The 17,294-nt window shown below is 35.2% G+C and overlaps 1 protein-coding gene across 1 annotated transcript in view; it reads right to left on the bottom strand.

Annotated features, from left to right (window-relative positions):
- Positions 1-17,294, bottom strand: part of CFAP47 (cilia and flagella associated protein 47) — a 296,518-nt gene that overhangs the window by 117,156 nt on the left and 162,068 nt on the right. The window contains exon 51 of the mRNA XM_068686651.1: positions 192-289. Within this exon, the coding sequence (XP_068542752.1) occupies positions 192-289 (98 nt within the window). The remainder of the gene's footprint in view (positions 1-191; positions 290-17,294) is intronic.

The following is a 17,294-nucleotide window of genomic DNA, read 5'->3' as shown; positions in this document are numbered from 1 at the left end:
CATTAATTTTAGTTCATATCAGTGAGCTTAAATGAGGTCCTAGTAACTGCTGAGCTTTATTATGCAAAAAGTGGTTGTGTGCGGTCACTTAGTAAAACTGATTAGTTCTCTGTGATAGCAACCAATCCATACAATTTTTTGTTTTTCTTCTAATGCAGTACAACAAAATTAAGCATTTAAATTAATCTTACCAGAGCTCTGCATTTTACATCTATCGTTCTTTCAGGTGCTGCAGGTATGCTGTTAATCTTTAAGGAAAACCACACTTTGCAGTTTGAAGAACTTCCTCCTATGTATAAGAGAATAAAATGCTTTAAAAATCATCTCCTGAGGTGATCACTCCTAGCAGCATTCAAATCAATGAGATATTCTGACTTTTATCAGAACTGCTCATCATTGTTCATGTGGAGACAAAGCAAATCATGAACTGATTTAATTGCTGTCAACAAACCTCCCTATCTAATCCTTTCTTGTCAGGGTTCAAAATAATAACAAAATCAATATATATACAAATCGAAAGAAAACAGCTCTTTGGCAAATTTGTTTCCCAGAATAGCACATTGTTTCAGACTTATAACTTTTTTCCTTCAACAAAGACAATGATAAAAACAAACAAACAAACAAATTTAATCCCATATTTAGTTGCAAGATAAACTGGCCATAAATACAGAGGATTTAATTCCCTTCAGTACTTTGTATTACCTAGTCCAAAAATGAGGGATGGGAAATTCTGATAATATATACAAAAACTGAGATGCGTTAAGTCCTATGAGACTGAGTGACTACAAGCTCAGAGAAGAAAGCTGTGTGCTCCCCATTCAGGAATTTTTATCTCCCTCCTCCCCTTTGAAATCCAGAGATAAATAATGAAGCCACAGAAGACTATTAATATCATGTACACACTCATGAAGTTATAACAATAGATTTTAAATTATCCTGATACTGATGACTAAGAAACCTTTAAAGAATTGAAATGTGCATGAATGTTACAATTAAGGCTAGGACCGGGAAGTGTTTACAACCAGTAACCATAGGAGGCATAGATAACCAGATCCTTGAACTGAAGGCAGTCCATATCAGAATGAAAATATTTTTATATTTTTACTATATCAAGAAAAAGAAATAAGAATAAATTCATACAATATTTTATATATTACAGAACTTAAATTCTGTTCAGTTACACAGAATTGTTATGTAAATTTTCAGTCAAGTAATATGGGTTTTGCTAAAGCATATCTCCCAGACAGACCTCAAGTCTCAATTTGAAGATAATCACCAGCAGTCAATTTCATTCAACCATTCAACTTCCAAACAAAAGATGTTGTAATGTCTTTTCTCTGATAGGTTTCATAGACTAAACATTAAGCAGTTATGATTTTCCTGTGTTTAGAACATACTCATGAATGTTAATAAAATTAGTCCTTTGATCTTGTTCAGATAAGCAAAAGAGATTGAGCCCAAAGTCTCTCATCATATGGCACAATCTTCACAACACAAATATTTCCCGTGGTTATTTTTTGCAAGCATAAAATGTTGTTCAGCACCTTTTACAAATGCATAGACAAGAACTGCTTGCAGTATTCCAGTTTGTCTGTATACTATATGAAATTAAATTAACCTCCATCCTTCTATGCACACTTCTATGAATTACATGTATACACTAGAGAGTATACACTAGCAGTTGTTTTACCACGACATTTGTTTGGGGAGCTCCAACTGCTTTTCTTTTATGCTATGACCCCAGCTCTTCTCAAAGACACTGCGTTCCTTGTTGCAGTTCCTTATTCTCCATATGTGACTTCATTTTTATACCTATTTCTATCAAAACTGCATCTGTTTGGCTTTAATTTCATTAATGTCCTTAAATCTTCACTGGATATATTAACTTATATTAACTTATCCATTCTAATTTATCTATCCTAAATTAACTTATCCATTCTTTTATTCAGGCTAATTTGACAAGTATACAATTTATTGTTTTTGAATACTGTTTTGAATTGTAGTTTTCCAGTCTGTAGAACGGCCTTTGGGCTCCTCAGTACAAGAAGGACATCAAGGCCCTGGAACGTGTCCAGAGAAGGGCTACGAAACTGGTGAAGGGCCCAGAACACAAGTCCTATGAGGAGTGGCTGAGTGAACTGGGGTTGTTTATTCTGTAGAAGAGGAGGCTCAGGGGAGACCTTACTGGTTTCTACAGCTACCTGAAAGGAAGGTGTGGGGAGCTGGTGGTCGGCCTCTTCTCACAGGTAATTAGTGATAGGACTAGAGGGAATGACCTCAAGTTGTGCCAGGGGAGGTTCAGGTTGGAAATTAGGAGACATTTCTTCTCAGAAAGAGCAGTCAGGCATTAGAATGGGTTGCCCAGGGACGTGGTGGTGTCACCGTCCCTAGAGGTGTTTAAGGAAAGGTTGGACAGGGAGGGACATGGTTTAGTGGGTGACATTGGTGGTAGGGCAATGGTTGGACCAGATGATCTTGGAGGTCTTTTCCAACCTTTATGATTCTATGATTCAGTATTTCAAGGTCTATAAAAATTAATATCAATGAGATAAAGACACCCTTTGAATATCCCTTAAAGGATTCTGGTATGCACATGACTCTGAGTTTAGTCACTTTTATATATATATATATATATATATATATAAAATACGTGTGTGTGTGTGTGTGTGTGTGTGTGTGTGTGTGTGTGTGTGTGTGTGTCTGTGTGTCTGTGTGTGTCTGTGTGTGTCTGTGTGTGTCTGTGTCTGTGTCTGTGTGTGTGTGTGTGTGTGTGTGTCTGTGTGTGTCTGTGTGTGTGTCTGTGTGTGTGTCTGTGTGTGTGTCTGTGTGTGTGTCTGTGTGTGTGTGTGTCTGTGTGTGTGTGTGTCTGTGTGTGTGTCTGTGTGTGTGTCTGTGTCTGTGTGTCTGTGTCTGTGTGTCTGTGTGTCTGTGTGTCTGTGTGTGTGTGTCTGTGTCTGTCTGTGTCTGTCTGTGTCTGTGTGTGTGTCTGTGTGTGTGTCTGTGTGTGTGTCTGTGTCTGTGTGTGTGTCTGTGTGTGTGTGTCTGTGTGTGTCTGTGTCTGTCTGTCTGTGTGTGTGTGTGTGTGTGTGTGTGTGTGTGTGTGTGTGTAGAACAGAGATGAGTTATGCAAGAAGGGAAGATCCCCCTATAGCAAAGCAGAACTTGTCACCTGGAACCTAAAATAAAAGTTTTCAATTAAAGACAAAACAAACAAACAAACAATTACCCCACAGCTTGGGATATCACATTGCTTAACAATGCAGTCAAATTGTAGGATACAACAAAAGCCTATAAAATTCAGGTAGAAAACGACAAAAGAAAATGTCAACAGTAAAGTTCCATTTACACAAGGTTTATAAAGGCAAATAACCAAATCGTTACCTGAGGCCTTACCTCGAGTACTGTGTGCAGGTTTGGGCACCACACTATAAGGAAATAAAGCTATTAGAGAGTGCCCAAAGAAGGGCTACAAGAATGGTGAAGGGCCTAGAGGGCAAGACGTATGAGGAGCGGCTGAGGTCCCTTGGTTTGTTCAGCCCCGAGCAGAGCAGGCTGAGGGGAGGCCTCATGGCAGCCTGCAGCTCCCTCACGAGGGAAGCGGAGGGGCAGGCGCTGAGCTCTGCTCTCTGGGGACAGCGACAGGACCCGAGGGAATGGCATGGAGCTGGGACAGGGGAGGGTCAGGCTGGGGGTTAGAGAAAGGCTCTGCACCCAGAGGGTGGTCGGGCACTGGGACAGGCTCCCCAGGGCAGTGGTCACGGCACTGAGCCTGACAGAGTTCAAGAAGCCTTTGGACAAGGCTCTCAGACACATGGTCTGATTTTTGGGTGGTCCTGTGCAGAGCCAGGAGTTGGACTCAATGATCCTTCATTGATCATTGACTGTGTCAATGGGTCCCTTCCAACTCAGGATATTCTATGATTCTGTGATATGTGCTTCTATACAAACATAAGTCTGAAAGTACAATGTGTGAGCTGGAATACAGGAATTTAAATTACGATATTGACTTAGCTCCTAATGAGAAACTTTGTGGAAAGGACGTAATCAGTAAGAAAAAAGGTAATGATAGGCAATAAAACTATCTGAATGACAGATAATATAAGCTGAAGAACAGCACAATTTAAATGGTTTACAATAAATAGACATCACATACATCTCCAAATTCCTGCAGGTTAAGTTTCCTTATCGAGAAAGGAAGGACCATATTACTGAGGATGGTAACAATGACTACAGAACATTATACTGTAGTATAGTGACATAATCTAGAGGATCTCTAAGACTAGAAAATGTGTTAATAAGGAACTACAGTTATTACCTGTAGACCTGAGTAAATGTTACAAGGTGACATAACTGAATCAACGTATTCTTTATTTAAATCTGAAAAATATTCGAAGTCTAGTTTAAGATGTTATCATTGAACAGCAACTTTGTATTAAGTACCAGGATGACATCGAATTGAATATCATTGTAGGGACAATAAGAAGAAGAAAGAAAATAAAGAGAAGAAAGAAAGAAACAGAAAGAAAGGGAAGAAAAGAAAGAAAATGAAAAGAGAGAAAGAGAGAAAGAGAGAAAAGAAATAGAAAGATTAATCCCCTACATTTCATTTCAGAAAGAAAAAAATAATAAGAAGAATGATTGAAAACCAATGAATTAAAAGTAGTGACCAAAAACAAATATATTCCAAATATCAAAAAATCTCAATCTAAAATATACTATATTAGAAGCCGAACCTTAAATTTATGGAGTATTAAAAGCAAAACAAAACAAACAACAACAAAACTTAAAAGGATGGAAATAGTAACCGATTAAACAGCAGCACAAATAATTACTAATATAAACCAACACTTCTTTCAAGAGTGAATGTCCTATACAAGAGAAATAGAAAAGACCATGAATTGTTATTTAAGCAGAAAATTAGTAAGGCCACATCCCTGCCCCCAAACCTTCAAAAACACTCGTGCAAAGAAAAAATAAATAAATAATTATTGAGTGACAGCTTGATTAAGACTTTAAAAACTACTAGTAAAATCTTGTCAAACAGATCTGAAACTGGTAGCCTGCCAGACTCAGAAGGGCTGATGAATGATCAGGGTGGAAAAAGAGTGCTAAAGTAAGATAAGGCTACAGTAAAAAAGCTGAATTAATTCTTTGCAGTAGAGCTCACTGGAGTGGAGTTTAGGGGGCTTCCTATATCCACAACAGAGCTTGTCCTGAGGGGAACAGTCAAAGGGAGTCTCTCAAATGGAGGTGTTGGCAGGAAGTTTTTGGAGCAGACTGATAAAGAAAGAACAAATCGCATAGGCAAGAGTGTCTCTGCCCCAGATTTCAAAAGGAACTCATGCATGAAAGCATGGTAGCTTTCATACCAGTGCATGACCCGTTGCTTAGATTCTTTGTAACTTTCAGCTACAAAGAAATGAAAAGGCAAAGAATGTGCTGCCAATTTTTAGACAGGTCTCTGGGATGAGCTGAGAAATTACAGATGGTGAGTTTATTTATCTATTCTAAGGAAAATTATTAAGAACCACAAAAAGGAAAAGAAGGCCCAACACACAAACCTATTTGAATTCTCTGACCAAGTCAACAGGTATATGAACAAAGTACATCTGGTTCATGTAGTACACTAGTTTTCAAAAAATCTAAGATCTCTTCTCAAAGGCTTCTTGGGAATTTAAGCTGCCTAATAGGGAAAGTTAAAAGACTGGACTGAGACACAGAAACCAAAGCACAGGAAGAAATGGCTAGTTCTCACCATGAAGAGAGAAACAGAATGAGGTGAAAATGCCTGCTTTTAGTATTAGAATTGCTTAATTACTTTTTATCCCTAGGACACATATTTTTTAGTATCATTCCGCATCTCTAAGAAAATGATCAACTGGAAGCATGTCTCCAACATGCTTAATATGGGAAAGTATTAAGTATTAGTTTAATTAATTATTAGTTAGTAGTATTATTAAAGTATTAGTTTTCCTAATGTATAACCAGTAGGTTTGTGGAACTTTTACTTGTCATTGCAGTATTCTCTTCCAGCAACTTACACATTTATATTTCTCCTGAGAGCTCTTTTTCCATATAGACTTAAAGCTTTCTTTAGTGTTTTTGACAACAGATTTTTCCTTTGCAATCTTAACTTTCCTAAATCAATTTTCTGTACTTCATAGTTACCATAATGTAGAAGTTACAGTCTACTTGCATTTTTCTTCTGTCTTTTACATAAAAATTCATTGGTTCTTCATACAGATTGCTTAAATACTCTAATTCCTGACTCTGACACCACAAGCAAAGCTTTTAGGTCAAGTTACTTTGTTTATTGTTTTGACATCAAGTATTTTGATCTATAAGGGTGCCTTTTTTTTTTTTTTTTGTAAGAAAATCTTAATTCCTATTTACATTTTTATCCCTTTGAATGTTTAGATCCATTTCTCTTTTGCCTCATAACAGTTTTAGGAAATCAAGCTTTTTTTCTTGAAACCCAAAATGAACTACATAGCTGAGGGTTTACCTTTCTGTGAAAAAGTTATCTTATTTGGTAGGGAATATCTTGTGCACATATTTAAATGGCATTACATATTTTTAGATAGTTTAGGTCATACTACTATTTACATAACACCTTCAACAGGCAGTTCCCTAAATGAAATGTTTTATTTAAACACTTTTCTTAGCAAATGAACCTGGCAATTCTCTGCTCAAGGAGGATCTTTCAGTGTATTTTTTCAGCTGAACTCTTTACTAAACATATATTCCTAGAAGTAATGTTTAATATTACTCCTTGAAGTTGTATAAGTTTTGATATTCTGTCAGCTTATACTCAGTAAAAACATGGATGAATGGTTGCTTTGGTTATTCATTTGCACTGTCAAAAATATAAAGCCTGGGGCTTTGTTCCCTCTAAGCCTTAACCCTGATAAGAAATAGTGACTTTATAGATGAGTCTCACCTCAGGTCTTTATCCATATAATGTATTTGGATGGTTAGCACAAAGACAATTTATTTCAAGTATTCTCATTCTCAAGGTATTACAGCCTAATTTTACTGTGAATTTATTCTCTTGCCAAGGAAATCTACAAGATAGAACCTAGTTCTTAACCTCGGGGATACTCAGAAGTCACTTCAAAAGTTATCAAATCTTCAAAAGCATTAGCTCTCTGAAAAAAAAAATATACATAAGCAGATTAAAGTCACAACAACGGTTCTTGAACTTTCTTTAACTTGTAGAATGGTGTTTCTGTTTCAAACGTGATGAATTTGCATAACTGAAAATAAGCCTACTGTTATAATTTAATTTGCTAATGTATAGAGCAGAACGTTAGGGGCTTTGGCATTTCTTACCTTTTTTCTTCTCTTTCATTCTTTCTTCTGTTTGTTTGTTTTTCCCCTAAGATTTTTATTTACCAGGGAGTAGACCTTGGAAAACAAGGTTGAAACATCATGGGCAATGATGGAAATATCTCTCATGCTGAAAAGGAGATGATTTATTCACCTCTTTCCTCACATGTTTTTCTGACCCCTGAGTGGTGCTTGCTTAGTCCAAGCCCATTTCTGGTACTCTTGCACCTGTCAAATGCTTCAGTGAACAGATGCAGTAAGGTTTATTTCTTAGAATTCAGACTTTTGCATCAATCAATAGAAGCAGATGAGTCTTCATAAATGCCAGAAATGGTGCAACGTGAAAGTGGCTGGAAATAGGCCTTTTTATTTATTTTCTATTACAAATAGGGAAAAAATAGAACAGAGTAAGAGCATAAACTTCTTTTTTTAGACAGTTTGGCTGTGCTGCTAACTTGTTGATCTGATGAAAACTGAACCTGGTAACTTTGCTATCAATGGACGGGAATGATTAAACTAAGACTTCATCAGTCACTCTCAGAAGCTGGTTAGCAAGGTTACTGACAGTCATCTCCTTTCCCCATACCCCCGTTCCCACCCTGCTAGCAGTGTGTAAATAACATTTACCACATATTTGTAGATTTTGCTGATCACTGACAATGAATTTGCTACCCTAACGGAATCCCTGTGTTTGAATGCAGAGAACCTATCATGAGATTGCAATTTAGCACACCATTTATGTCACCTAAACTAACAGGCCAGAGCTTATGGCAATGTAAAATGATGTCTTCTTAAAATATCTAAAGTTAAAAGTCACTAGACTGCAAGAGCCAGCACTAAAAAGGGCAATCTTCAAACATTAGTTAGGAAACAAATTCAGACATCTTTCATTTAATCTGGTACCACTCCCAAGGTAGATGAAATCAGGTCAAATATTTCGGAATTTTATGTTGACAAGAAATTTGGCATGACAACATTTATTGTCATGGCAAGTTCTATTTGCATTCTGTTAAGCCTTTAATGGCCTAACCATCTCTTCCCACACATCTTGACGTTACCCTTTTCAAAAGGGAGAAGTATAAACGAATACATTAGATATAATTGCAGGTAGCAAAGTAAAAATGTAAATTTGCAGTTATCCAGACAGTCTTTTTGGAATCTGATGTTGATTACAACTGTTGCTTTTGTGTGCATTGCGGTTTTGTTTTTGTTTCTGTTGCTTTGTTTTTACACTGTGGCTTTTAAGTGTGCCTTTTTCCATGTCTGAATTTTTAAACAACATTCTTATAAATATCAGAACTGCCAAACAGAAAATACTCACAGGACATTATATCTGTTTCTGTTTTCTACACACATTTAAAAACAGGCACTAGAAATAGGTACTTCTGCTCTCTATCCCAGAAAATGTTTATTGTAACACAAAAATATTCCAAGATGATATCTTTTCCCTCACGTAAGACATCTCAATTCATAATGTGACATCATTACAACTCTGCCAATGACTCAAAACAAAGAAGACCACTGCAAACATGAGTGTATATATACGCACCTACTTTACACAACTACATTTCTTAACTTGCATTGATAATTTTAATGCATTTGAAGTCTTTTCTCAGGGCCAGAGCACATCACTTTTGTTAGCAGATAAATCTGGTTTGACTTCAGGCCTGTATTTCTTTATCATCTAATTCTGTGGTTTCATTGACAGAAAAACCCTTAGCCTGCTTCATGCAACCATCAGGTCATGATCTTGTCAGATCTCATGAAACAAAAAAAAAAAATAAGTTTGTTCAGCACTTCAGAGGGAAATTGCCAGCAACAAATAGGACTAAGCAGAAATCTTCTGAACATACAAATGCATTTATATAAACATTTAATGTCCACTGTCTTCTCTTGATTCTCTTAACTCTTGACAGTTATGGTCAAGCATCTCTCATTAATGGTTAGGACCATTAGTTAGGACCAGCATCCTTCATGCCAGCTATTGTAAATTCAAACAGAATCACTGTAAATTATTTTTTTTGAGCTTTTCTTGATTATTTTTTTTTCTGCATATGGAAGCATTGGAAGTATGGGAAGCTGTGTACTTTCTATTACATGTAGTCGCACAGAACTTAAAGAAAAAAAATATATTTTCTTTGTATCCATTCCTTAATAACAACAAAACCATTTCTTAGACTAATATTTATCTCTAGTAGTTTTCTTTGTTTGTTTGCTCGTTTGTTTGTTTGAAATAGAAATATCTGTATTTAATAGCAGAATTATTAAATTATAATGTACATGAAAATTACACTTGAGCTTTTCACAGGTGTCCTCCAGGTCTCCTTCCAGCTTACACGATATGCCAAAATAATCAGTTTTTCTTCCAGACTTGATTATTCTTTTGTAATCCAGTCAGTTATGTATCTTGTCCTACTTCTACTCAGTGATGTAAAGAAGTTGCTTCTCTTGTGTGTGTAATTTTCTTATGCAATATTTAAAAGGCTTTAAAATTCTGCTTAACAAACCAGTGTTGCAAGCTATTCCCTTTTAATCTTATACTTTGTATCATGTCCTCAAGAGCTGCCAGTTGTGAAAGCCCCTTCCTTACACTCAAAATATACTTTTCTCTGCTCACTTGGATGAGAATATATTAATATCTTGTCAGCCACAAACTGAAATTTCTGTTCTCTGTCCCCTTGCCTTGTCCTTTCCTTAAAATTACTTTTCATCCCATGTCTGCTACACCACCCACTAAATCTGCTGCCAAGCATCAGAAGTTATATTTTGGCTTCAAAATAAAAAAGATTCTTCTCTCCTGATTAGGACATAGCTGCCTATCATTTAACTGAATTGCATATCCCTGATGATGAAGAAAGATTTGTCTTAGTCTCTTGGAAATAAGTTTTGGGGGTGTTTTGAAAGGGTAGCTATTGATGGAAGGGGACAAGCGGAACTGTACTGCTAAATAAAATGAATTTATTTCAAATGCCCTACCTCAGTTTTACAGACTTTTCATATTGGCATTATTTAAACAAAAAGATGAAGTGATATTCAATTTCAGCGTGTGCTCTTCCACAGCATTTTTACCTAACATTTGCAGAACTAGTAGTAGCAATGAAAGGAATTAATTTGATTCAATTCTATCCTTAAGTAAATCTTTAACAATGCTCTTAGATGTGTCTTTCAGGATATGTTTTTTAGCAATAACAGGCAAGGGAATAAAATAGCTTGATTTCTTGGTACTGCACAATATTTTCAAGGCTATTAGTTATATAAATTCTTGGGCCCCTCATTACAAGGACATTGAGGTGCTGGGATGTGTCTAAAGAAGGGCAATAAAGCTGGTGAGGGGTCTAGAGAACAAGACTTACAAGCTGTTGAGGGAGCTCTGGTTGTTTAGCTTGGAGAAAAGAAGCCTCAATGTACTCTACAATTACCTTAGAGGAGGCGAGTGTGGGGATCAGGCCCGTCTCCTAAGCATCAAGTGATAAGATGAGGGGAAATGTCCTCAAGTTGCACCAGGGGAAGTTTAGGTTGTATTTTAGAAGAAATTCATACTTTGAAAGGGCTCTGTGGCATTGGAATTGGCTGCCCAGGACAGTGGTTGAGCCACCATCCATGAAGACTTTCGAGAAATGTGCAGATGTAGAAGTTCATAGCATGGTTTAGTGGTGGATTTCTTAGTACTAGGTTAAAGGTTGGACTAGTTGATCTTAGAGGTTCTTTCCAACCTGAATGATTCTGAGATTTAGGTGGATACCCTAAATATTGCTCTTATAGTATAAAACTGTACTTTATAGAACATAAAATATAAATATATAAATATAAATAAAAAAGACATTTTACTTAATCCCCCTACATTATATAAATAGGTAATCATTTTCAATATGAAAATGACTACTGCTAGGACAGGAAATATGAAAATTTAGACTTCTTTCTGCCCATGTTCAAACACATATGAGTAACCACCCTGGAGTCATCTCTAAAAGACAAGAGTTGTTGCTCATGAAACAAGATCAGCTAGAAATACATGTCCTATTTATTTAGTTCTCTTATTAGATGTAGAATAAAGATTTTTTTAATATAAATTAATTTCAAACATATCAAGCTATTAATCTGATTTGATTATTTATATTGTTCATTTTTCAAGTTTGATGGGCCTTAGAAATCTAAGAGTTATACTAAAGAGACCTAACATTTCTTCTCTACATATCTCAGATTTAGTTTTCATGTGTAAAAAGTGTGAAGCTAATTGAAGAAGAAAACTAACACTAACACATTATGAGAATGTTGCAACCTATTATGCTAGAAGCTCAAAATGATGCAAAAAGGCAGACACTAATATTCATTTTTACTATGTGTGGAATAGCTCATCCTTGGAAAGGCAATACATCTATGTTTTCTTCTTCCAAGGAAGTAATTAATTTAAAGTTGTCACCTCTGGGCTTGAGTTCATCCCAGTTTTCACACCTAAGGGCTCTACTTTTTTTGTAAACGTAAATATTATGTATAGCTTTTAAAAATGTTTTTGCATTCCATGGCAAGACAAACTGTGCTCTAGAATGCTATTTTATGCAAATGAACATATTTGAGTAACCTTAGCATGTCAATGAATGTTCGTTTATTGTAATGCAACATTGCTTGAAATAATATTTGGTCCTCAAACACTAATCATGTTTGTACAGGACATAATATACATCTATATGTACATAAATATACTTATAAGTTGCTTAGAGAAACCTTTATAAATTTACAGTTGGCTACAAATATCATATCTCTTGTAGCAAACCTATTTCATAGAGAGGGACAGTACTAACGTGAGGTTAAAAGATTATATCAGTTTGTGCTCCTTCTTCAGAGCTGATGTATGAAAGTGGTACACTTCAAAATGCTGCAATTTAAAATGAAATTATAATATGTTCATACATAATAATATACTTAATATTGAAAGAATTCAAAATTGTTGGTTTAATATACACATAGGCAGGATTGATGAATACTGGAATTCTACAAGAGGGAAATCTACAATCTCGGGCACAGTTCCTTTTCTTTAGTATTGTCCTAAACTAGATAATGACTGTAACTCCAAAGGCTCTTGTTACTTGGGAAACTATGGAAACAGCAGTGAGAACAATTTTGTAAAAAGTAAAATGAGGATCACATTTTGGCCCTAGGAATTAGCTGTGACCACCAGGAAACAAAGCTCCGAAAATGTCTTCTCTCTTCTAAGGCAGATGCCTTAGAGTGGCCAGAACCACTCTTTTTTTTCTTCTCCCTTCAAAACTGTGTTCTCAGAAGAATGTCACCACTTTATGGTGGCAACTTTGACATCACTGTCCAATGATTGATAATCCCTTTCCCTAACTTTTCTTCAAAAGTGTAAGAAGAGAATTTTTACCACCACAAACAGCTTATTTCAAATAAATGGATGACCAGTGCTGTTGCCAGCTTCCATTTTTGAAGCTGTCTCCCATGCTATTACTATCAGCCTGGTATGATGTCTTAGCAACATTTTTCAGCCAGCTTTACTCTATAAAGACACTTTCTTATTTCCGTCTTTCAAGTAACAGCTAAAAAAATATATCCAGCAGATCTTCTAGACCTAGAAGATTTGCAAAATAGAAAATACCCCTTAATTCAGAATGTTCTCAATGTTCTTCATCAAATCTCAATACCCTAATGTGATGACATCACAGCCCTCCCTTCTCCCTTGCAGCTGGGTGATAAAATGTAAATATGGCAAATATGGCTATTCACCTTCAACAGTGGCTTTTTTGTTTACAGTTGTATTGTTTTCTGCACTTATCCATGACATATACATTTCATGAAATTAGCTTGCTTCTATTAGAAACTTCTATTGGCTAGATACAGACCTGTTGGTACACACTGGGACAGAAATCAAGGTCTGATCTAGTTCACGTGGAGTTTTTTTCCTGTGGAAACTGGCATGGGGAATAAGCTCAGAGCATATGCCAGTATATCACCCAGATACCAGCCACCTACTACACAAGTAAATACACCCATGCACGATCAAAATCTCTAGCTGACACAAAACTAGAGTTCCTGGCACTCTGCTAATACATGCAAAACTTGGACTACAGTCCCAAGAAGAAGCAATGCCAAACATATCCATGTCAGTCAATTTCCTAATCCAACTCACATAAACAAGTTACTCACTAACCTTCCCTGCTCTCACTTACTTTATTCAAATTTTAAAATGGCCCAAAATTTTTAAGATTTTTTACAAAGCACTGGTGATTTTTCTTCATTTGCCCTATTCGGCTTTATTTTGACTGAGGTTTTTTGTTTGTTTATTTATTTATTTAACTATTTGTCTACCTATTCAGCTAAAAACTGGAAAGTCCAACAGGCTTCCCCTGCAACTTGCTGTCTGTGGATGAACCTATAAGGTCTCAGATAAGGAATAGAAAGATTAATGTTTATTCCTATTATGCTGGCCTATAAAGCTGCTAAAGGCGATCATGGAAAACAGATTCCCAAAACTTCCCCATGGGCTCCCTGGAGTGTTAGGACAATTGCCACTACTCTCCAAGAATGCATACCACAACAATATAAACCATTTAATGAGGAATAGGATGGGAAAGAGAACAGAAGGGAAAGGCATGTCTTCTGTAAATTCAGCAGAAAAGCCACCAATATTGATAAGTTACAAATAAGGATGGAGTAAAGTAAATCTTTTTTTTTTTTTTACTTTTTTTTTTTTTTTTCCTTCTGTATCTTTGTATAAATAGTATTCACTATTAGGTTTAGGATAACACTGCACATTTAAAGTGGGTGTAAAATGTGACTTACACTTGGAAATCATTTGCCAGGTGAACAGCTTGGGTAAGCTGTGTGACAGACATTTAAAGACACTAGAAAAAGTATAGCCAGCTCAGAAGTCACGTACACGCAGTCACAGTTGATATACCCTTAGCACAGTAGGTTAAGTTGTACTCCGAGATGATTTCCAGTCCTAAAGTTCCTTAAAATGGTTCTCAAGGGATGAATACGAAAAATATAAAATGCAGGCATTTATACATATAATAAGTATTATTGCTCCAGTGAGAGAAAACCTAATTGGTCATAGTTTCTAGGGAACTTTGTTTGTTTGTTTGTTTGAGTAGGTAATATTGTTATACTACCTAAAATTCCTTCATAAAGAAAACATTTGGGCTACTAAGATGTCTTTGATATAATGGACAAAAACAAAATTCAACACATATGAACTGAAGCCAGAAAAATTCAAATATGAAACCAGAATGATTTTATAATTGGTAAAAATCCTCATGACTGAAACAATGTACCAATGCATAATTAATGTCTTTTTGAACTTTTATTTCAGTCAACCACAAATTATTGAATGAAATATGAGTAAAACATATGCGCTGTGACAGGCAGATCAGATTAAGCTGGAGAAAAAGAAAAGGCATCAGAAAAGCAGCCCATTCTTTGTAATTAGCATTCTTGTGTCTCAGAAGCATGCTGTCGTACATGGCATAGCAAACCTCTCAGTTTCAAGTCTTAGCAGCTAAAGTCTTAAAATTTCTTTAAAAATTCTCCAGCTGTTGTGTTCTCTAAATGTAATATGCTGTGGTGAAAGATACTTCCATCAGTTAAATGTTCTTTATCATAAAATTTCAAGTCATATTCTATTATTGTCAAGACAAAACAAGCTTACTGAAGATAAAGGTACTCCAGTTTTATACTAGTGTTGTGTCACACAAGCAAGTAACTACTCTTACGAATTGCTCCACATGGAAAGTATTAAAAGGTATACTCTAACTAGCTGTGTTCCGTTTCATTCAAGAGGCAAATGAAATTGAATCAACTGGTTTATAGGAATTACCTTGTAATTTACAAACTACTGTCATCTTTCTTTAGTACAGAGTAAGAGGGTAGTTAACAGATTTTCTTAAGGCACATGTTTACTCCACTGTAACCCATTAATGGCAATATATATTGTTCAGGTACAAGAGAAGCTCAGTGTACTGTTTTTCTTTTTTCTTTAAATGTTAAACTATTTAAAAGCTATACTTCCCTATTTAGAGTCAAACAGCATTGCACAAGTGAAAAATAAATTACTTTATTTCCCTATATGTTTGCATCTCTCAGCTTGGAACTCATCAGCTTTTCAAAATATTTGAAAAGACATACCCCAACCCCCCCCCTTCCCCCCCCAAAAAAAAAAAAAAATGATGGTTAGCACTACATATCCTCATTCTGAATACAGAACTTCATTAAAATTCAAAGATTTTACCCTTTTAGCTACCAGGAAGCTAATTTAACAACATTTCCTGGAATATACATGAATTTATAATTTATAGCTCACCTTTAACTGTGAGCTAACTTTGATTTTATTATAGAAATCTACAAGAAACTACAGTGAAAAGACTGCTCAACAGGGTTCACTTTTAAGTTCTCTATCATGCTTCAGCAGGCTAATCCTATGTAGATTCATTTAAAAACCATGTTAAATCTGGAAGAATGCATTTTTCTTATGTGAAGATAAGCCAAGAGTACAGAAGTTATACACATGCACCCTACTGAGGGATTCCTGACCATCATTCATTACAAAATTTGTTATTCTGTATTTAACAGAAAAAATTACTTTTATCTATATTACATCTGGTATGACAATAATATGAAATTAATCAAAGACGTTTTATCAGTCCTAATACAGTCTTACTGTAGCATTTCCTACAAACACAGTTAGGAAAATGTAAAGGCATTTATTCTGACAAGTATCCATTTTTTCTCACTCAACATCACACTTCTACCTCAATAGAAACCTTTTAATCAAGTTTACTGCCACATAACTATACATTTGATCTTTGTAACTCAAGACAAAAAGGCAACACAAAGAAACAACACATGCATGTACACAAAATCAAGATTATTCTACAATATGTGCTCCCTGAAGAAGACACTACAAAGTACAATTTTTTGACCACTTCCTGACCTCTTTAACACATTTCTGTTGAGCACCTTAAATTCTTGGTTATTTTAGAAAAGATACGTTTATTTATCCATAAAACAGAAAATTACTTATATGAAATAGAATCCTGACCACAAGGATTAAGTAGGCCAATTCTCATTAGATTTCGGCCAAACACATTGTAGAGTTGTGTGAGCCATTTGTTTACAATAAAATAAGAAATGATGAAGCCAAATTCCATTAATCTTTGAGTAGAAGAGCTTTATGCTTACGTAATTCCACACTACATAAAACTAACTCTTCATTAATTTCATGGACACTATTTTTCATATTTACAGATGCTGAACTTTATCTCCCTATCTTCTTTACAACAGGAAGCATAGATTGTAACACTGATAAAGGCTGTTCTTACTGATTGCTCAACATGTTGGTAGATAAGTAAAGTCTAGTAAACTGTTAAACCCAGAGAGTTTAGTTAAAGCAATCCTTTAAATACTAATTATTATCCTCATTGGATGATGATTAATATATACAATATGAAAGCAGAAGCAATCTTTCTAAATAATATAGGCTCTGTTATATGGTTTACTGGGAATGCTAATCATATTCTTACAATTAATTCTAATTTCAAAAAAAAAAAAAGCCTTTGTAAACATTCTCCTCACCTCTCACAAAAAAAAAAAAAAAAAAAAAAAAAAACAGGGATTACTATTATTGTACTAACTCAAGTGCAGCTTTTTCATGAGGCTTCTCATTATTAGAAATTATATTTTTTTAAATATGCATGAAATCCAAGGCTGAAATAACAGGTATATAAGGAACCATGGTGCATTCCCAATTGAAAATGACTGAACAGAAATTCACACATGCAATTTCCTATGTTTCATATACACTATACACATTAAAAATCAATCAAACAACAACAACATATAGATCTTGCTAGGTTTTGTGTCCTGCACATTATTTAGTACTGCATATATCTACAATAGTGACATATGAAATTACAATAGTGACATATGAAATACTTACGTTAAATGTTTTTTCT

This window comes from Anas acuta, chromosome 1, assembly GCF_963932015.1.
Source record: "Anas acuta chromosome 1, bAnaAcu1.1, whole genome shotgun sequence".
NCBI classification, from domain to species: domain Eukaryota; kingdom Metazoa; phylum Chordata; class Aves; order Anseriformes; family Anatidae; genus Anas; species Anas acuta.
This window is presented reverse-complemented; position numbering and strand designations above follow the sequence as displayed.